The sequence below is a fragment of the Bos mutus genome, chromosome 25, assembly GCF_027580195.1.
Source record: "Bos mutus isolate GX-2022 chromosome 25, NWIPB_WYAK_1.1, whole genome shotgun sequence".
NCBI classification, from domain to species: Eukaryota; Metazoa; Chordata; class Mammalia; order Artiodactyla; family Bovidae; genus Bos; species Bos mutus.
The window spans coordinates 38249454-38270730 of record NC_091641.1 but is presented as its reverse complement, the minus strand read 5'-3'; the positions used below and the strand labels follow the sequence as shown (position 1 = coordinate 38270730).

At 56.6% G+C, this 21277-nt stretch overlaps 2 protein-coding genes across 6 annotated transcripts in view; both read left to right on the top strand.

The window, feature by feature from the left end:
- The window catches only part of MGRN1 (mahogunin ring finger 1), a 36749-nt gene extending 29158 nt beyond the window's left edge, over window positions 1-7591 (top strand). For 3 of the 5 annotated variants that reach the window (XM_005887819.3, XM_005887818.2, XM_070362871.1), the window contains 5 exons: window positions 1002-1240; window positions 1733-1832; window positions 1978-2023; window positions 3268-3366; window positions 6087-7591. In XM_005887819.3, coding sequence (XP_005887881.2) covers window positions 1002-1240; window positions 1733-1832; window positions 1978-2023; window positions 3268-3366; window positions 6087-6199 — 597 coding nt within the window. In that variant the 3' untranslated portion in view covers window positions 6200-7591. Of the gene's footprint in view, window positions 1-1001; window positions 1241-1732; window positions 1833-1977; window positions 2024-3267; window positions 3367-4782; window positions 4828-6086 lie in introns of all 5 variants that reach the window. The other 2 variants (XM_070362872.1, XM_070362870.1) reach the window with 1 other exon arrangement.
- A 10881-nt stretch (window positions 7592-18472) lies between these two features.
- NUDT16L1 (nudix hydrolase 16 like 1) lies at window positions 18473-21155 on the top strand. The gene is made up of 4 exons (XM_070362696.1): window positions 18473-18797; window positions 18880-19217; window positions 19847-20067; window positions 20884-21155. Exons 1-3 carry the CDS (start codon window positions 18609-18611, stop codon window positions 20064-20066), a joined length of 747 nt encoding a protein of 248 aa, XP_070218797.1. The 5' UTR covers window positions 18473-18608; the 3' UTR covers window position 20067; window positions 20884-21155.
- Window positions 21156-21277: the final 122 nt, after the last annotated feature.

Genomic DNA, 21277 nt, shown 5'->3' with positions numbered 1-21277 from the left:
CTCGGGGTGGGGGCAGGCAGGGGCCAGCTAGTGAGTAGCTGCCGGGCCGGGCCTCTGCCTGGACCCCCCTTGGTAAAAGGCAGAGAGTCAGGGTCCCCAAGGGTCAGCTTAGACACAGAGATTTCCTTTTCTTCCCCCTGTTCCGAGGGGTGAGGGAGATCAGAGTAATAACATGAACCTGCAGGCGGCCTGGGAGCAGATACAGGCGCCATGGTCCCAGGTGGCCCAGAGGTACCCGCTGAGGACAGGAAGCCCCAGCCGGCTCCTCTGCCCGCCCGGCCCCCAGGGTCACCCTGTCACCTCCTGCAGGCCAGCGGGGCAGGCAGGGCTTCCGAGGAGAGCACGCTGCCCTTCACCTCGCTCACAAGCTGATGGCAGGTGGCCGTCCCACCCACGGCCCTGGCGACCCAGCTAACTCCCTTGGTGCCTGGCCTCCCGCTCCCTTCGCCTTTAGCCCTGAACTTAGCCCGTTGGTTGGATCCTCCCAGCGTGGGCTACCAGTCCTGGGCCCATTAGACCCCGGGAGCCCGTGTCGGCCCAGCAGTGCTTGCGCAGCCCCAGAGGGTCTCCAGGCCCGACCCCTGTGTCGGGCGGGTCCTCTTGGCCTGGACCGCGTGCTCCCAGCGGCTTCTCCCATGGCTTTGCTGCCCTCCTGCTCCGGCCCTTCCTCTTACTAACCGCGCCCCCCACTCTCTGCGCCCACCGGGCAGGAGCAGAAAGCCAGGCAGGGGCTGGCTGAGGCCGGGGTGGGCGGCCTTCTGGACGCCTTCTCTGCCTCCATCCTGGGTGCCACACGGACACTTGGATGTCCAGGGCCGCGGCTGATGGCCGAGGCCTCCCTGGGCAGGGGTGCCCCCCGAGGGCGGGGGATGAGACCCTGGAAGGTGGAGTGGACAGGGGACGGTCAGAGAGCAGGCTCTGGGGAGCAGACCGTCTCGGGGGCGCCATGGGCAGTGGGCGGGCGCCTGGCCGGCTGGCCCCTCACGCCCCTCCCTCCGCAGAGCGCTGACAGCATCCCGCCCGGCTACGAGCCCATCTCCTTGCTTGAGGCACTCAACGGCCTTCGGGCGGTGCCCCCGGCCGTCCCCCCAGCCGTCCCCACGGCTCCCCTCTATGAGGAGATCACATACTCGGGCGTCTCAGATGGCCTGTCGCAGGCCAGCTGTCCACTTGCCGGGATCGATCGGATGGTGGAAAGCAGCCTGCAGAAGGGCAAGCCCCGGAACAAGTCCCCTGACAGGTGAGCCCGGCGCCGGCAGCCCCCTGTGGTGGCGTGCGGCCCTGCCAGCTGCACCTCCCCCACCCCGCCTGCCCCCCATGAGCCGGGGGCCACATGCCCGGGATCTGGCCACGGGTCAGTCATGGGTCCTCCAGGCCGCCCTTGGAGGTGCTGGTGACCAGCCCTGCTGGGCTCAGTTTTTCTCAGATGCTCACGGGTTTTCTAGAACAGTAGAAAAGAGGCACAGGTTCTATAGAACTCCCACGGCCTCGCCGCCTTCTTCGTGTTAGAGTGGCTCCAAAGATGGGGAGGCCCCGGGCTTGTCCTCTTGCCGCCTGCGCTCCCCCCAGGCTTTGCCACTGTGGCTCCCTTCCCTTCTGTAAGGGCCCTGGGGGCCTCCTGCACACACTCCTTGGCCTGGTGCACCTGTGCTGGCCCTTCCCCGGGTTTTGGGGCCCCTGGGGCTGGCTTGGTTGAGCTCACCCACCTGTCCTCTGCCTGCTCTGTCCCCAGCACCCTCCGGTCCCCGTCGTCCCCCATCCACGAGGAGGATGACTCAGAGGCTCTGCCCGCGCCGGGTGGGGCGGGGCTGGCGCTGAGCAGCTCCCCCGAGGTGAGGCCCCTCCCTGTCCATCTGTCCCCGCCTCCTGCCTTTTGGCCTCCCAGCCCCCACTGCTCGTGGGTGAAGGCCGTGGGGGCCCCCGTGTCCAGGGCCCAGATGTCAGCACCAGGGTCCAAGCACGTCTCTTGTGTCCTAGAGCTTCATGACGGAGACAGTGGATGAGACTTCGTCGCTGAAGCAAGGTGAGTGCTCCCGGGCCTGAGCCCTGCTGTGCTCCGCCCCTGCTCCTCTGAGGGTTCTCTGAGCTGTGCTGGCCGACCACACACCGCAGTTCCTGCACGTCTCCCGGAGGACAGCCCTCGGCCGCCCGGTTTCCCTCCTTGCCTGTCCTTTAGTGGCAACAGCCGTTTGTTCTCTTCCCCCCTGGACGGTTCTGCTGTGGTTGGTGCCCCATGCTCTTGGCCTGGGGCTCTGCCTGTCCCACCGTGGCGGGGTCGCACCGGAGCCTCTGGGACTCGGGCCTGGTGTGGCCAACAGCCAGAGGGTGTGCACAGCTCAGCCAGCCCCTCCCCTGTGTGTCCCCCATGCGGGGGTCCTGGCACCCTTCCTGAGCAGAGGGTTTCGTTAGCACTCGGTGGCCCCTGGGGTCCAGTCCCGGCTACCACTGCCAGGCACTGGCTCTGGGTAGGGCGGTGACCCACCAAGGCACGGTGGGGCCTCAAGGGAGGTGATGCGACGTGGAGGCGCCATCCCTCTGCCATCCCGGTGGCTCCTCCCCGCATCAGACAGGGAGACAGAGGCTCACCAGGCTTGGTGTCGGGGGAGGCCCAGGTGTGGTCAAGATCCCCAGAGCACCCTGCCGTCTCTGGTGTCATGAGCCCTCCCAGCTGCGTGGCCCCTGGCCTCGAGAGTCACGGGGTGACCACGGCCTGCAGGCCCCTGGGAGTGGTGCCAGGAAGGGGTGTCCCCCCGGGAGTCCAGTGCTGTCGCTCCCTGCTCACCGTGCAGGCAGGCCCCTCTGCCCCTCAGGCCTCGGCTTCACCCTCCGGTGGCGGCAGCTCCTTCCTGCCTGCACACTGCGCCAGGACCAGGGGCCTCCAGGTCCCTGTTTCGGGATGCAGGCCACTCTGAGGGCCCCAGAAGTGCAGGGCAGGTCCCAGCTGAGGTCTGACATGTGAAGAGGAGGATCCACTCCCCACGTGAACGCCCTGCTGTGGGCCTGGAGCTGTGTGCCCACCTGCCCGTTCTGGAAGATAGCAGACGTTCTTTTCAATATGGGCATGGGATGTCTTTCTAATAAAAACAAAACAGAGCCCCATGCTGGGAGGGGTGTGGGGGGCAGGAGAAAAGGAAAAAGGAAGAAAATATGATAGACCGTCTGCCTCGGTCCCAGGAGAACGGGGGAGTTGGGGTAGGGTCTGGGCTTGGGGGGACGGCTGGACCACCTCCTGCCCGCAGGCCCCCCACCTGCCTCCATCCCCTGCAGGGAGCCGCGTGCCATCCATCGAGAATGTCCTGCAGGATGGCAGCCCCGAGCCCTGTGGTCGCAGCCAGCCTGGCGCACCTGCCGACGTCTACCTGCCAGGTAAGGGCGGCACACCTGAGGTTCTGGAGTCGAGACGAGCAGCCTTGTTGGCCTCAGAGCCTGGTTCCTTCCTGGTGGCGGGGAAGGCCTTCCTCTCTGCCCCCACCTGCCCCGGGAGCCACACCACCTTGAGCTATGGCCGGGCACTGGGGGGCTGAGACGGGCTTCAGTGTGGAAGGGTCTCTTGTCCGTGGGCTTCTGGCTGAGCAGCAGAGCCTGTGCAAACAGAGGGGGCTTGGAGGTCGGGGTGCTGGTGTGAGGAAGCAGGGCAGCAGGTGGCTCACCGGCACACACAGGCCCCCCCAGAGGAACCCACAGGCAAAGCTCTGTTAGAGCAACTCGGGACTCCAGAGGACCTGGTGTTTCCTGAGGATGAAAACCTGGTTGGGTAGAGTGGGATGGAGGGGTCAGGAAAGGCTCCACTTCCTGGAGCCTTGAGCGAATCCTGATCCTGCCGACGGCCTCTTGCCCTGGCCCCTGGGTGCCACTGGGGGGCACCCCGAGCACACTTAGCCAGTGCAGGGCCACCGCCCCCACTTCTCACCCCTTGAGCGGCCCACAGAGCGTCCAGGCATCTGCAGGGCTGGCCCGGCCCATCAGTGGGCCCGGGACCTCTGGCGGTCGGGACCCCCAGCGTGTCTCAGTCCTCCTATGGATCTTGGCCAGCTGCGGAGTGGGGAGAGTGGCAGAGGCCACTGGCTGGCCCTGGTACTTGTTTGGACAGCGGGGTGGGCTTGGTTCTCAATGCCAGAGTGGAGCGGGGGCCACGCTGGGCTGTATTGCACCCGCTTCCCCTCAGCTTGGTTGCCTGCTCCTGGGGGCGGGCCGGGGCCCTCAGGGACCCATCGCCTCTGTGACCGCCCACCCCCACGCCACGGCCTCTGTCCCCCAGGCTTCCTCCTTCAGCAGAGACCCTGAGCATCTCCCGCGCACTGTGTGGCTTTAAGAATGCGAGCCCCCACACGTTAGGGGTGCCTTCTTTTCAGCAATTGCACGGTGTCCTCTGGGTGGAGGGAGCGTGATTTAGTGGATCTTAGTGTAACCTGCCAGATGGGATAAAGGGGGGGCGGGCAAATCCGTAAAACGGAGAGACCCGTGATGCCCGGTGCCCCAGAAGCCCCGCGGGCTGGAGGCCCTTGCTGGGCCCCACCACACCCAGCCCCTCGTCCCTGCCGCCTGCCCGCGTCCTTCCCCGGCCTGGCGTCCTCTGCCTTAGCGCCAGGCCCGGGCACGCTCTCGGGAAAGGCGCTGGGCACCTCTCGTGCGTCAGCCTGTGTGTGTGTGTGTGGCGTTTGTTCCTATCACACCCTGCCCCCGCACGTGCACCTCAGTCAGCCGCCGGCGCCTCTGCCTGGAGCGTGCGGCCCCTCTGAGTGCCCTGCTAACCGAGCTTCCGTCTCTCTCCTCCTCTGGCAGCCCTGGGGCCCGGCTCCTGCTCCGCTGGTTTAGAGGAGTAAGCCGGTACGTGACGCCTTCGCACACGGGGCGGGGGGCTGCTTCCCCATATGGGGAAGTCTTCTCAGGGGCCCTGGATTCTGAATCCAGAGGCTTCCGAAGGCCACAGCAGGGGTGCTCCAGAGAGGTGGTCCTTCGGGAGGGGTCCAACCAGCCTTTGGAACCGAAGGACTTTCCCTCTGGACCGGGCGGCCCAGTCAGGCTCTTGTAGCCTCAAGGGTCCCAGAATCAGTGACTCAGCGCCAGCCAGGACCCCACTGTTGGCTGACAGCTAGCCTGTGCCCCACCTCTGGAACCTCCTGGAACACCAGCATGCTGTGGGGTCAGTCTCTGAGTGGTCCCCGGACAGCCCAAATGGACATCTTACTGAAAGCCATTCCGAGAGCACCCCCAAAGAGGGGGACGCACTGGGGGACCCCTGCCCCTCCTCCAGGCACCCTCAGCCTGCTGGGAAGTCTGGAGAGAAGGAACCTGGCGCCTTCGAGGGCCCAAGGTTTCTAGATGAATGTGGTGGGGTCCCGCCCCCGGCTGTCAGCCTTGGAGGACTTGGCCCCCGTCCCGGTCAGCCGTGCTGCCCGACCGCGGGGTCTGCCACCAGCAACGTTCCTCCCACAGACCTCTCCTGTCTTCCTTGGTCGCTTTTTGTGACAACGCTTAGCTTCAACTGAAATGGCACCTGCCACTTTTATGACGTTGGCCCCAGCCTCGCCCTTGGAAGATAGTGTTGCCACTTGGGTAAAACTTCCGGAAGTGGGAAACGGCTCAGACCCGGCTGTGGAGGACCGTGCTTGTCTTCTGGGCTGCACGGCAGAGCTGGCTTCCCGAGTGCAGCCTCAGCTCCTAAGAAGACAGGCCCCTCGCTGGGCCCCCCAGGGTTGTTGCTGGCCCCAGGGGCACCTGGGTTTGCCCCTGAAGCTGCCTGGGGCCTACATGGTGTGGCGCCCCAGGGCACCGGTGCCCCGGGGTGGCCTGAACACAGGGGTAGTTCATAGCACCCTGGGGGTGCCTCCCGGGGTGTCCCGGGCCCCGCTGCGTGTGCCCCTCTGCCGGGGGTGCCGAGTTCCAGCTGAACCCAGTGGTGACGGGACAGTGGCCCGGCAGAAGCAGAAAGCTCAGTGCGGGCGTGGGCAGGGGACAGTGGCGGGCACCCCTCGGCTGGCCGGGGTCGCCGGGTCCGCCATGTGCCCCGCTGCGGACATGCTAGGCGGCTGTGGGAGCCCAGAGCCCGCGGGCCGCCCGCTGACCCTCGCTCTCTGGCCCCGCAGGATGGTCCACCTCCATGGAGACTCCCCGCAGCCTCCACATCGCTGGGCACCCCCGGCCCCCACTTGGCGGCCCCAGCCCCGACCCCAGGGCTGCTGAGCTGACCCCGCTCTGAGAGCCTGGCCCAGCTGGCAGCACGGAGCCCCCACCTCCGCCAAGATCCCAGCGCGACCCTGGACCCTCCAGTCTGCACAGCGGTGTGGTCTCCGGCTCCAAGGGGCCGTGTGACCCTCCATCCGAGAGGACAGCTGGCCGTTGCCTCCGCCCACTCCCCTTTTCTACGGTCAACGTGTTTGCTGATGGTACACGATGAAGGACGGCAGCTTTCTGCCCGGGGCGCCGAGCTCTGGGGAGCCCCCCACACGCCCCGGGAGGCTGGTTGCCCACGAGAAGCCTGGATGGGCCTCCACAGCCCCCAAGCCTGTGGGGCCCGTTGGCACCAGTGAATGCAACAAAGCGGAGAATTCAGTGGTGGACCAAGTGCAGCCTCGACAGGAAACGATGCAGGACTCTGGGAGGGCAGGAAGCGGGGTCCGAGTCTCAGCCAATGAAGGAAGCAGTGCCTGTCCCCCACTGTGCGTGTGGCCTCCCCCTCCCCACTGGCCTTGGGGGGCACCTCCCTCAGCTCGGCCGGCTGGGCAGCCATTCCTCCCGCAGGCCCAGCCACTGGCAGTGGTTCTGTCTGGGCCCTTCTCTGAGCCTGGCACCTTCTCAGAGGCAGCCTCACCCACCTTACCAGACCCTCCAGGCGGGGTTCCACTTGCCGGTGGCACTGCTGTCCCCGGGGGGTGTGATAGGCCTCTGGGCCCCTCTGCCCTCTTTGCCATGTAGACGTGACTTATCATCCCTCCTTGATTCCTTCATTTTGGGGTTCCTGTGGTGGCACATGCCTGGGGGTTGTGGGTCCCATCTGAGGTGACCTCATCTTTTAAAGATACATTTTCTGGGCAGCAGAAAGGCCGAGGGGGCGCTTGGCCTTGGTGCCCCGGACCAGCAGCCCGTGCAGGGTCTTGAGCCTGGCGGGTGGGTCTCAGCACCCAAGAGCTAGCCCTTGGCCAGCGAGAGAGGGCCCGGCTCCCTGCGGAGCTGCCCCAGGGAGCACGGTCCCGGGGCAGCTGGCAGCCCCGCCCCGGGGCACTCAGGGTGGACGCCATTTCTCTCCGGTCAAGCCTGTGAGCAGAGGCCACGGCCAGGGCAGCCTGCCCCAGCCCCTTGGCTCCCTGCGTGCCCTCCCCTCTCAGCCACCATGTGCTTCTGGGTGCACACGTGGCGATGCACACACACGCACACCTGCACACACAGGCGGGGAGGCCGTGTCCTGCTGCTCACTCCTCTCGTGGTCAGCACCCCAACATCTCACCATCTGTGTTGGTGTCAGTGATTCTGCAGGACAGGGTGCAGACTGGCCTGTCTTGGACTCACATGTGCTATCATTTGACGTACTCTGATTGGCTAGTTTTTGTTCGTTTTTACTGTATATTTATAGTAATAAAACCACGCAGCAGTATCCTGTCCACTCCCTCCGTACCCAGCTCTGCCAGGCTCGGGTTCCCTCCTGGGAGGCCGGGTGGTGTGGGAGCCTGCTCATGGCTGCAGCCCCGGTTCCCTTGTGTCTAAGATGCCAGCAACTTCCAGCTTCCAGGAGGCTGTGAAGACAGCTGCTGTTCCTCTTCCAGCCGTCACCGTGCTGACTGTGGGCCTGGAACAAAGAGGGGAGGGACCCTCGGACCTCGGCCCTGCCTCCTGAGAGGCTGGTGAAGCCCCAGGCCCCCAGGTGTGCCAATGACATCACCGTACCCATCGCCAGTTCATTCCGCTACCGTGAACCAAGTGCCTGCTGTGCCAGCAGAGGGCGAAACGGGCAAGGCCCCCCAGGAGCCTGCCTTCTGTCAGCGAGACGCCACACAAGTCATCCAAGTCTTTCCCAGGTCTGGGGACCGTTAGGAAGCGAGTTGGCAGGTCATGAGACGGAGCGGGTCTAACCGTGATTGGGGAGGGCTTCACCGAGGAGACATTCCAGCTGAGCCCTGAAGGCTGCCCCCCGGCGGATGGCCCATCAGGGACACAGGCCTGGAAAGTGGGCCTGGCGTGTCTGCTTTGAGTGGCCAAAGCATCAGAGTTGGGGGTGTGGGGTGCAGTTTCAGTCTAGGAGCGATCAGAGGCTTCTTGGCAAGGGAGCAGGTTTCTCCAGCCGTCCTGTGGGGAGCAAGTTAAGAGGGGCAGATTTGGCTGCCAGGATGCTGGCACCCAACCGGAACCCCCTGCCTGGCCTCGGCTCCCCTGACTAGCAAACCTCCCAGTAGGGGAAGGCTGGGCCATGGCATACCCACCACCAGAACCACCTGTCAGGTGGGCCCTGGCTCCTCTGCACACGGTTCCGAGTGGTTCCCCTGGGCCCTCTGAGTCCGGCAGCCTGTCCCTGCTCCAGGCAAGGCTGCCACCCTCAGCTGTGCCTGGTCAGGTGTGATCGCAGTGTGGGAGGATGCTCAGTGTAACATGGGTTCCTGCGTGGGCTGCACTGATGCCCCTGCACACTGACCCCGGATGAACCTGCCTCCTTTGTTAACATGTGTGCAGCCTGGAGGCAGCGTCCTCTCTGAATTGGCCCCTCCCCTTGATGAGCTCTCCCTTCGAACCCGGTAAGCAGCCCCAGCCAGGCCCTGACCCTGGCAGAGGGCCTCGGTGGGGGAGAGCCTCTCTGTTGCTGTTCAGTCGCTGTCACGTCTGCTCTGTGCGGCCCCATGGACTGCAGTGCGCCAGGCCTCGAAGCCTCCCTGTTGGGTGCCCACCCCCGACATCTCCCGACGGAAGCCCACTGTGGACCCAATGCAAGTGAATTTCTGGTGGGTCCTGCCAACCCTCGCCTGCCCTCTGGCCCTCTCCTGCTCAGCCCTGCCCAGGGCTTGCCCTCACCGCACAGCTCTACCGAGCCTGTGCCACGGTGCGCCTGTTCTGAGTGCAGGCTGGGATACAAATCGGTGTCCACCATGGGAGAAAAATGAAGCTGGGCCAGCTGGTGGAGTGCGTGGCCCCACAAGCTCCAGGGGAGCCCCACTGATGCTGCTGAGCCCTAGCGACCTCCTCTTCCAGTACTGACACCGGGTGAGCAACTCGGGCCCGCTTCCGCAGGTTTTCTGTCATGGACACTGGGTGGGAGATGGTGGGAGTCTAGGGTGGGACCCTGGCTCTCACTGACTGCCGGGTGCCCTCAGACAAACCCCCTTCATTGGAGCCCCAGGTCCCCCCTTAGATGGGGGAGACCCTGTTTCCTCGAACAGTACTTGGCATTGTGGTGTCTGACGTGGAAGGTACTTGGTGTGCTGGGCTTGTTGCAGGAAAAGGGGGACCCCTTCCAGGGCCCAAAAGTGGGCTCTTGTGTAACACTCGGAAATGAATTGTCTGAGGAGACACTCCTGCTGACAAAGCAAGAGACTTTACTGGGAAGGGGCGCCTGGGCGGAGAGCAGGAGGGTAAGGGAAGCCAGGAGAACTGCTCTGCCACGTGGCTCGCAGTCTCGGGTTTTATGGTGATGGGATTAGTTTCTGGGTTGTCTTTGGCCAATTGTTCTGACTCAGGGTCCTTGCTGGTGGCGCACATGTTGTTCAGCCAAGACGGATGCCTAAATTACCATCAGTTCAGTTCAGTTCAGTCGCTCAGTCGTGTCCGACTCTTTGTGACCCCATGAATCGCAGCACGCCAGGCCTCCCTGTTCATCACCAACTCCCAGAGTTCACTCAGACTCAAATCCATCGAGTCAGTGATGCCATCCAGCCATCTCATCCTCTGTCGTCCCCTTCTCCTCCTGCCCCCAATCCCTCCCAGCATCAGAGTCTTTTCCAATGAGTCAGCTCTTTGCATGAGGTGGCCAAAGTACTGGAGTTTCAGTTTCAGCATCATTCCCTCCAAAGAAATCCCAGGGCTGATCTCCTTCAGAATGGACTGGTTGGATCTCCTTGCAGTCCAAGGGACTCTCAAGAGTCTTCTCCAACACCACAGTTCAAAAGAATCAATTCTTTGGTGCTCAGCCTTCTTCAGAGTCCAACTCTCACATCCATACATGACCACTGGAAAAACCATAGCCTTGACTAGACGGATTTTTGTTGGCAAAGTAGTCTCTGCTTTTGATATGCTATCTAGGTTGGTCATAACTTTCCTTCCAAGGAGTAAGCGTCTTTTAATTTCATGGCTGCAGTCACCATCTGCCGTGATTCTGGGGCCCCAAAAAATAAAGTCTGCCACTGTTTCCCCATCTATTTCCCATGAAGTGATGGCACCAGATGCCATGATCTTCGTTTTCTGAATGTTGAGCTTTAAGCCAGCTTTTTCACTCTCCACTTTGACTTTCATCAAGAGGCTTTTTGGTTCCTCTTCACTTTCTGCCATAAGGAGGGTGACAATATACAGCCTTGATGTATTCCTTTTCCTATTTGGAACCAGTCTGTTGTTCCATGTCCAGTTCTAACTATTGCTTCCTGACCTGCATACAAATTTCTCAAGAGGCAGGTCAGGTGGTCTGGTATTCCCATCTCCTTCAGAATTTTCCACAGTTTATTGTGATCCACACAGTCAAAGGCTTTGGCATAGTCAATAAAGCAGAAATACATCTTTTTCTGGAACTCTCTGCTTTTTCTGTGATCCAGCGGATGTTGGCAATTTGATCTCTGGTTCCTCTGCTTTTTCTAAAACCAGCTTGAACATCAGGAAGTTCACAGTTCACGTATTGCTGAAGCCTGGCTTCGAGAATTTTGAGCATTACTTTACTAGCATGTGAGATGAGTGCAATTGTGCGGTAGTTTGAGCATTCTTTGGCATTGCCTCTCTTTGGGATTGGAATGAAAACTGACCTTTTCCAGTCCTGTGGCCACTGCTGAGTTTTCCAAATGTGCTGGCATATTGAGTGCAGCACTTTCACAGCATCATCTTTCAGATTTGAAATAGCTCAACTGGAATTCCATCACCTCCACTAGCTTTGTTTGTAGTGATACTTTCTAAGGCCCACTTGACTTCACATTCCAGGATGTCTGGCTGTAGGTGAGTGATCACACCATCGTGATTATCTTGGTCGTGAAGATCTTTTTTGTACAGTTCTTCTGTGTATTCTTGCCACCTCTTCTTAATATCTTCTGCTTCTGTGAGGTCCATACCATTTCTGTCCTTTATTAAGCCCTTCTTTGCATGAAATGTTCCCTTGGTATCTCTAATTTTCTTGAAAAGATCTCTAGTCTTTCCCATTCTGTTGTTTTCCTCTATTTCTTTGCAAATTGATCGCTGAGGAAGGCTTTCTTATCTCTTGTTGCTATTCTTTGGAACTTTGCATTCAGATGCTTATATCTTTCCTTTTCTCCTTTGCTTTTCGCTTCTCTTCTTTTCACAGCTATTTGTAAGGCCTCCCCAGACAGCCATTTTGCTTTTTTGCATTTCTTTTCCATGGGGATGGTCTTGATCCCTGTCTCCTGTACAATGTCATGAACCTCATTCCATAGTTCATCAGGCACTCTATCTATCAGATCTAGTCCCTTAAATCTATTTCTCACTTCCACTGTATAATCATAAGGGATTTGATTTAGGTCATACCTGAATGGTCTAGTGGTTTTCCCTACTTTCTTCAATTTAAGTCTGAATTTGGCAATAAGGCGTTCATGATCTGATCCACAGTCAGCTCCCGGTCTTGTTTTTGCTGACTGTATAGAGCTTCTCCATCTTTGGCTGCAAAGAACATAATCAATCTGATTTCAGTGTTGACCATCTGGTGATGTCCATGGGTGTTTGCTACGACCAGTGCATTTTCTTGGCAAAACTCTATTAGTCTTTGCCCTGCTTCATTCCGTATTCCAAGGCCAAATTTGCCTGTTACTCCAGGTGTTTCTTGACTTCCTACTTTTGCATTCCAGTCCCCTATAATGAAAAGGACATCTTTCTTGGGTGTTAGTTCTAAAAGGTCTTGTAGCCTGGTGTTATCTATATAAATCCATCCCATAATTGCAGATTTTTTTTCCTTCACTGAAACTTTGCTTGTTGCTCTAATTAAACAACAATAAACTCAGTATTTATGTAAAGCAACAGAATGGGAAAGACCAGAGATCTTTTCAAGAAAATTAGAGATACCAAGGGAATATTTCATGCAAAGATGGGCTCAATAAAGGACAGAAATGGTATGGACCTAACAGAAGCAGAAGATATTAAGAAGAGGTGGCAAGAATACACAGAACTGTACAAAAAAGATCTTCACGACCAAGATAATCACGATGGTGTGATCACTGACCTAGAGCCAGACATCCTAGAATGTGAAGTCCAGTGGGCCTTAGAAAGTGTCACTACGAACAAAGCTAGTGGAGGTGATGGAATTCCAGTTGAGCTATTTCAAATCCTGAAAGATGATGCTGTGAAAGTGCCGCACTCAATATGCCAGCACATTTGGAAAACTCGGCAGTGGCCACAGGACTGGAAAAGGTCAGTTTTCATTCCAATCCCAAAGAGAGGCAATGCCAAAGAATGCTCAAACTACCGCACAATTGCACTCATCTCACACGCTAGTAAAGTAGTGCTCAAAATTCTCCAAGCCAGGCTTCAGCAATATGTGAACCATGAACTTCCTGATGTTCAAGCTGGTTTTAGAAAAGGCAGAGGAACCAGAGATCAAATTGCCAACATCTGCTGGATCACGGAAAAAGCAAGAGAGTTCCAAAAAAAACATCTATTTCTGCTTTATTGACTATGCCAAAGCCTTTGACTGTGTGGATCACAATAAACTGTGGAAAATTCTGAAGGAGATGGGAATACCAGACCACCTGATCTGCCTCTTGAGAAATTTGTATGCAGGTCAGGAAGTAACAGGTAGAACTGGACATGGAACAACAGACTGGTTCCAAATAGGAAAAGGAGTACGTCAAGGCTGTATATTGTCACCCTGCTTATTTAATTTATATGCAGAGTACATCATGAGAAACGCTGGACTGGAAGAAACACAAGCTGGAATCAAGATTGCCGGGAGAAATAGCAATAACCTCAGATATGCAGATGACATCACCCTTATGGCAGAAAGTGAAGAGGAACTAAAAAGCCTCTTGATGAAAGTGAAAGTGGAGAGTGAAAAAGTTGGCTTAAAGCTCAACATTCAGAAAACAAAGATCATGGCATCCGATCCCATCACTTCATGGGAAATAGATGGGGAAACAGTGGAAACAGTGGCAGACTTTATTTTTAGGGGCTCCAAAATCACTGCAGATGGTGATTGCAGCCATGAAATTAAAAGATGCTTACTCCTTGGAAGGAAAGTTATGACCAACCTAGATAGCATATTCAAAAGCAGAGACATTACTTTGCCAACAAAGGTTCATCTAGTCAAGGCTATGGTTTTTCCAGTGGTCATGTGTGGATGTGAGAGTTGGACTGTGAGGAAGGCAGAGCGCCGAAGAATTGATGCTTTTGAACTGTGGTGTTGGAGAAGACTCTTGAGAGTCCCTTGGACTGCAAGGAGATCCAACCAGTCCATTATGAAGGAGATCAGCCCTGGGATTTCTTTGGAAGGAATGATGGTAAAGCTGAAACTCCAGTACTTTGGCCACTTCATGCAAAGAGTTGACTCATTGGAAAAGACTCTGATGCTGGGAGGGATTGGGGAAGGAGGAGAAGGGGACGACGGAGGATGAGATGGCTGGATGGTGTCACTGACTTGATGGACGTGAGTCTGGGTGAACTCCGGGAGTTGGTGATGGACAGGGAGGCCTGGCGTGCTACGATTCATGGGGTCACAAAGAGTCGGACGCGACTGAACTGAACTGAACATAAACTCATGGCCAGGGTCACAGCAGGCATCATTAATTGGCCAGGTGAGGGGATCCTATCTAGTGATTATCAATAGTGACCTGGATCTGACTATAATTTTTCTTTTCTTTTAAAGTCAACCAATCTTTTCTCAGGGTCAACCAGTTAGCGCCTTGGAGTAGAGAAATTCACCAGGGTAACCCAGAACTAGACACAGGTAATTGGCCACAAACCCAACAACTGGATTGTTTCTAAAACTAGCATGGGATCAGGCCTATGATAGAAAAGCATTTGATTTATATGCAAAGGTCCGAGAAGTCAAGAAAACATTTTAAATGATCATACTAGTCAGGTCCAGCATCTTGGGCAAGCTGTCTTATCTCTGATGTCATCTTCTCGTCCTGGGTATTGCAGTTTCTCCTCTGTTTGAGCATCGTTTTAAGGTGACATCAAGTCAGCTGTCCTCTCTATAGACCAGTCCACTGTAGGGGCCTTTGAAAGTGGGAATTAGTCTGAGTCAATTTCCCTTCAATTTCACTGTGCATGAGCTAGTTAAGAGTACCTGATAAAAAGGTCCTTCCATCCAGGTTAGAGACAGTTCCTTAAACTATGTCCTTCTTCAGTCCTGGTTGCAGCTCATGAGACATCTGATCTTTATGCAAAGACAGATTACTGAGGTAAGTTTCAGAAACAAACTTAGGGTGTTCTTTAGGAATTCAATTAAATTTTACATTAATATCATATTACAGCAAAGAACTATCCAGGAAATGAGTCTTACTAGATACAGACCTCCATTAACAAACAGATTTAACATTTATCAAAACATCTTTTTCTCCCTAAAGTTACCCTCATTTTTATCAAATATAACCAAATTAAGGCTAGTTTGTTTGCAAAATAGTTATGCTCTCAAAAATTTGGCCTAACCTGGTTTACATAACCAATTGATCGTAGACTTTTTACTTTGCTGTTAAAGTCTCAGACTAAACTTTTAAAATAAAACCTTTCAGGACTGGGAAAGTCATGCCAAAAGCTTATTATAGATTTCACCTAACAAAAGTAGGTGAATTCTTCCGTTTTCAATGTCTTAAAAATTCCTTGAGATTTCTGTACCTGTTAGTGAGATAACTTCCGTAACTCATCTGATAAAGTTACTAGAAAGCAAGAGTGTCCAATCTCTGGAGGAGTTGGATAGAAAATATAATTGTTATTTGTTTGTAACATCTGATTTTACCAAATTCTTGTCATAATTAGTTTGAAGGGAAGGTTTTCCCTACTCCCCCAAAACACAGATTCAAACCTGTGATTTTTTCAGATAGAAACCATAAAAGTTAAATGCATATTCGCTGGTTCATTCAGTCCTTTTGTTAACTTTTGTGAAGTCATCAGGCTTCTCATTAGAATTCTAGGACGTATCAGAATGTTAGGAACTCCATATAATGTCTAGGATATCTATATTAGTAAAATTTACCATACATTATAACCTGCGAGGATTTATCACTCATTTGATAATATTTCCCATGTAATTTAACCAACCAAATAAACAAAATTCTTTTAATACCTCTATATGGGATGTTTCAGGGGTGCTCTGAAGTACCACAAAATTAACTAGAGATCAAAAGAACTTCAACAGAATTTGATTTAGGAAGTTTTGTCAAAAAAATCAATCAAAAGGGTTTAGAACATTTGGTCAGATTCAGTCAATGCTGATGGGTCTATCATTTAGCTTGCTGAGATGTCACAATAGGTGTATATACCAAGGCTCAAGAGCTAGTGAAAGTCGACTCCGTCATACTGGACCTAGTTGGCTCTAACCAGTTTTCCTATGTGTCATTCCTAACAAAATCCATTTATCCAACTAATTATGATCCAATTTTAGAAAATCCTGATCATGTATAACTCTTTTCAGTATTTTCATACCTTCTACTAAAGACACATCTTAGTTTCCCTAAAGTATTTTCCACAATGAGGTACATTTCTTGTTGACAAATTTGTATCAGAATAGTCTTCTTTGACCTCTAAACCTATAGTAAGCTCCAGTACTTTGGCCACCTGATGTGAAGAACTGACTCACTGGAAAAGACCCTGATGCCAGGAAAGATTGAAGGCAGGAGGAGAAGGGGACAACAGAGGATGAGGTGATTGAATGGCGTCACCGACTCAATGGACATGAGTTTGAGCAAGCTCCAGGAGTTGGTGATGGACAAGGAAGCCTGGCATGCTGCAGTCCATGGGGCTGCAAAGATTCGGACATGACTGAGCAACTAAACTGACTGAAACCTAGGTACAACAGAAATATTATACATATTGATGGATGTCTATGTTACCAGGTATTAATTTAATACTGAATATTTCCCACTTCATGTGAACCTGGAATTCATTCAGTTTATTTTAGAATTATCTGATTTGTAAGCTGCTTACTTTTATTTAAGTCAATTAAATAGAGCTCATTTACAAATTAATCTCAAAAATGTTATCCAGAAACAAAGACATGCCAAGACATACACGTATTCAGACAGATACAAGGAAAGATCTAGGTTCATTTTCTAAACTTAGTCATGAATTATACATTAAGATATAAAATTCACTAATTTATAAATAACAGTTGGAATATATAAATTTTAAAAAGACTTCCCATTTTTCCTCAGTCTCAGGAGTTAGAGATGGTCTAGATAAGTGTTCCTGAGAACCCTGGTCTCAAGACACAGGGAAAGAAAATCAAGTTCTAACAAAATGGCAGCAGGTCTAAACCAAATGGTAGCCACACAAAGCAAAATGGGCATCACAAATCAGAACACAGAACATAAAACACACACGTAGACCTGGAAGTTCTCATAAAACACTCCCTTAAATACAAGATTACAGTTTCTAAGAAAACCTCCTATAGAGACACAGAACTTCAGATCCAAGTACTAACAGAGTAAATGAAAATACCTCAGGTCTTCAAAGATTTCAAAGGGAGGAAAGGAAGCCAGGTTGAAAGAAGAGGGGGGAGGAGGTGGGAGAGAAGGGCCAAAGGTGTGGCCTTATAGACGTCTCTTGCCACCTGCAGATACCCAGGCCTTACGGGGTTTTACCCTGGGCTTCCAGAGAAGGGGGGACTGGAGCTCGGCCTTAACAGAAACCAGACGGGAGTTTACCCTGGGCTTCCAGAGAAGGGGGGACTGGAGCTCATCCTTAACAGAAACCAGAACAGAACAGAATCAGAATTCGAGTTCTCTGCCAAGAGGAGGTGATCAGTCTCCAATCCTCAGCTCACGTTGCGGCCCTTCGACCAGATTCCTGCTTCCAGGACCAGGGGCCTAGAAAAAAAAGAGTAGGATAGGAAGGGTTAAGGAGAGGAAAGAGAGAGCAAAGGGGAGAAAGGTCAGTAAAGTCTCTTGTTCCTTAACCCGTCAGGGCACTCTGGCCAGTTGTCCATGTCAAGAGCAGAGCAGAGACAAAAAGGTCCCAGTTGCGGCCGCTGGGTCTGGTCCATCGGCAGGCAAGCTGGTCCCTGAGTACCCCAAGTGGTCAGGATGTCAGTTGCAGCAAAGGAGTGCCGTCCAGAGTCGCTATTTGTTGCAGGAAGAGAAACCCCTTCCAGGGCCCAAAAGTGGGCTCTTGTGTAACACTTGGAAATGAATTGTCCGAGGAGACACTCCTGCTGACAAAGCAAGAGACTTTATCGGGAAGGGGCGCCCGGGCGAGAGCAAGAGAGTAAGGGAAGCCAGGATAGACTGCACTGCCTTGGGGCTCGCAGTCTCGGGTTTTATGGTGATGTAGTTAGTTTCCGGGTTGTCTTCGGCCAGTTGTTCTGACTCAGGGTCCTTTCTTGTGGCACACGCCTTGTTCAGCCAAGATGGATGCCAGTGAGATGGATTCTGAGAGGTGGTTGGACATGTGGTGTCACTTTTTGACCTTTCCCGAACTCTCCCAGTTGGTGGTGGCTTATTAGTTTCCTGTTCCTTACCAGGACCTCCTGTCCTAAAACAACTCATGCAAATAGGAACTATGGTGCCTGACCAGGGTGGGCAGTTTCAGTCAGTGTGCTTCCCCTGCCAAGCTGGGAAGCTCCCTGCCCGGGGATTTCAATCACTTTTGCCCCAACAGGCTGGGCTTAGGGAGCCCCAGGGCTCCTCAGCATGCACCCCCACCCAGTTCGGAGCTGAGAGTGGACTGGGACCATGGGCCCCACTGTCCTGCTCTTCTAAAGGCAGGCCGACGGCAGCAACCTTGGATTCCAGTGCTCAGCCGGTGGCAGAACGATGGGGCTGGCATGCCTGCAGGGGAGGATTCGCCCTGTGGTGCCAGGGCTCAGCTGAGCCCCCAGAGGCCGGCGCCAGTCGAGCCTGGAGCTGGCGGCGGGAATCCCGCAGGGCGGCGCTACCGGGGGCGCTGGGGGAAGCCCCGGCGCAAAGTGATCTTGGGACTTCTTCCCTCTTAGGGCGGGTAGGCTGAGCCTGGACTCCGCGGGCGCCGCCCCCGCGCCGGGGATCCGGCGTCCGCGCTCCATTCGGGTGAGCTCGGGCCGTCGGGCCTCTGGGGCCCTTGGTCCGCTCGGGCCGTGGGCGGGGCACGCTCTGGGCGCGCGGCTATTGGGCGGCGGCTAGGGCGCGCGCCGCCGCTCCCCCGCGCACGCTCCTTGCGCCTCGCAACGACGCGCCGGGGCGCCGCTACGGCTGTGCCGCGACGCGCGCCGGCGATTGGCGGAGGGGCGGGGGCCGGGGCGCGGCTGCCCGCGGATTGGCCGCGCCGAGCGGGGGCGGGCCGCGCACGCACTTATGGGGCGGTGTCCGGCCGCGGGCGCTGGTGCCAAGATGTCGGCGGCGGCGGTCCCGGAGCTGAAGCGGATCAGTCGGGTGGAAGCGATGCGCCTGGGCCCCGGCTGGAGCCACTCGTGCCACGCCATGCTGTACGCCGCGAACCCGGGTCAGCTCTTCGGCCGCATCCCCATGCGCTTCTCGGTGCTGGTGAGGACGCGGGCGTGCGGGCGGCCAGGGAACGGGGCACCGCCGCTCGGACCCGCGCCCGTGACCCGGCGCTCCGTTGCAGATGCAGATGCGCTTCGACGGGCTGCTGGGCTTCCCCGGGGGCTTCGTGGACCGGCGTTTCTGGTCGCTGGAGGACGGACTGAACCGGGTGCTGGGCCTGGGCCTGGGCTGCCTCCGCCTCACGGAGGCTGACTACTTGAGCTCGCACCTGACCGAGGGCCCGCACCGCGTCGTGGCGCACCTGTACGCGCGGCAGCTGACGCTGGAGCAGCTGCATGCCGTGGAGATCAGCGCGGTGCACTCGCGGGACCATGGCCTGGAGGTGGGGCCGCCGCCCGGGCCCCGGGCCCCGCCCCCCGCCCCGGGGTTTGGCTCTGGCCCCGCGGAAGGCACCGATGGGTAACACGTCTCCCTGAGGGTTCCCTGGCCGGGCTGGGAGGGTGACGCTGTCTCAGCTTCGGGGTGGGGAGAGGGACCAGGGGCCGGGTAGGGTGGGAGGCGGGCCGGGGCGCTCTCGGGGCTGTGTTCCATCTGCCTTGCTGCCTGCCATTGCCAATCCTGGGAGTGGGGGCGTGGGATCGGTGGGAGGCTGGGAAGGGGCGGTGCCTGCTCCGGGGGGTGTGAACTGCAGAGTACAGAGGTCTGGGTTCTCGTGGTGGGGGCACGACGACTCTTTCTAGTTGTGGGTTTCATCGCCTAGAAGGCCTGGGAGTGACACTTGGGGTGTTCGGGATTCATCAGGTGGAAGAGGGAGCATGGGGTCTGGACTGGGGGCTTCCCGCCAGGGACTGAGGGCTGGGATTTGGGGACGGGGTACGTGCATGGGGGCGGGGGTTGAAACTCGCTGGGGGAAGGGAGGGACTGCACTTTCCCGAGGGAGCCGGTTGCCCCCCACCCGTGCCGGGGCCTCACATTATGTCCTGGGCAACCTGGCTGCCCTATCCCCAGCCTAGTGGCTCACCAGCTCCTCCTGCAACGGCCCTGCCGTCCCCAGACTCCTGGTCCCAACCCTAGTCTCCTGTCCACAGGTACTGGGACTTGTCCGTGTCCCTCTGTACACCCAGAAGGACCGAGTCGGGCTTTCCCAACTTCCTGAGCAACGCCTTCATCAGTACGGCCAAGTACCAGCTCCTGTTCGCCCTCAAGGTGCTCAACATGATGCCAGAGGAGAAGCTGGCTGAGGCTCTGGCCGCTGCCACAGAGAAGCAGAAGAAAGCCCTGGAGAAGCTGCTCCCGTCTTCCTCCTGAGGTGCTCCTGTGCCCTTTTGCCCCTGCCCCCCGCCCCCCCCCCCCCAGCTCTCTCTGCCTGTGGGCTGTGTTCCTGCGGGCATGTCTTCTAGCATGTGCTACGTTTGCCCCACCTGACTGGGGAAGTGGGCATCTTGTCACTTCCAATGCCCTGAGCAGTTACTGGGGGGTGGCCTGGGCACACCCATGCTGAGGCTCACTCCACACATCTCACTGTGGACTGGGGGGGAGCCCAGGGGCTGTCTGACCGCCCGTGGGTGCATGCACAGGGCCCTGGAGAAGCTGGTTTGTTCTCAGGGCACTTTTGTTCTTGAGGAGGCTACCACTGGGTTGACTTTTTCCTGCATCCTGCCCTGAGCCAGCCCTAGCCTGAGCTAGGAGGTGACACTGTGAATTCTGGTTGTTAGCTTTACTTGTGAGTTTTCAGAGCAGCTGTAGCTCCTTGGGTCTGGTCCCTGTGGACAGGCAGGGCCGTGGGGCCCAGGTGTAGAGGAGCTGCTGGAGGGACAGGGAAGCCGTGTGTTCTTTGGTCCTGGCTGCAGGTCCGGGGTAGACGCAGGAGGTGTCCCTTCCCTGCTTCCCAAGGACTGAGCCTGAGTGGGGCTCTGGGCCCTTCAGCGTGGAGCCCAGGCTGCCTGCCCCTCCCAGGCAGGGTGCGGCCACCTCCCTGTGGTTACTGTGGCCCTGCCTGCCGTGGACGCTGGGCCGTGAGCCTGATCCGGTGGTTTCTCCATGGAAATGGACAGGCCTTCCTCCTCTCTCCCGGTCTGAGTGGCTCTGCTCTGGCCTGCTTTGAGAGCCTCCCCTCTGTTGGCAGCACGCTATGCGGGCGCCCCCAGGAGACGGTCCGGCAGCACCAGCTGAGCGTGCAGTGACAACAGCGGAGCCCCCGGGGCAGGAGGGTCACCACTGGCGGTCTCCTAGGTACGGGAAGACTTCTCAGTGAAGCTGACGGTTTCCGTGGTACCGGCCTGGCTGGTAAGGACAGCAGGTTCCTGGCCCTGCCTGGGCACCCGCCTTGGAGTCTTGGTGCAGCGCTGGCACGTGTGGGCAGGAGCACTGGCTCCGTAATAAAACACCTGAACCTCATTCCTCTGATTTTCTGGGGCGCGCTTCACTCGCTAGGTAGCTCTGTCAGGAGGGGCTCTGCACAGGTGGTCCTGCCGCAGGGCCAGGGATGGGGCAGCGGAGGTCACCCGGGCGCTGCCCTC

Excerpts from the sequence above, each read along its gene's own strand:
- NUDT16L1 (XM_070362696.1), top strand. The coding sequence starts at position 18,609 with ATGGGGCGGTGTCCGGCCGCGGGCGCTGGTGCCAAGATGTCGGCGGCG. Across the intron at positions 18,798-18,879 it reads CCATGCGCTTCTCGGTGCTG|ATGCAGATGCGCTTCGACGG; the intron begins GTGAGGACGCGG and ends GCTCCGTTGCAG. Across the intron at positions 19,218-19,846 it reads CCCGCGGAAGGCACCGATGG|GTACTGGGACTTGTCCGTGT; the intron begins GTAACACGTCTC and ends TCCTGTCCACAG.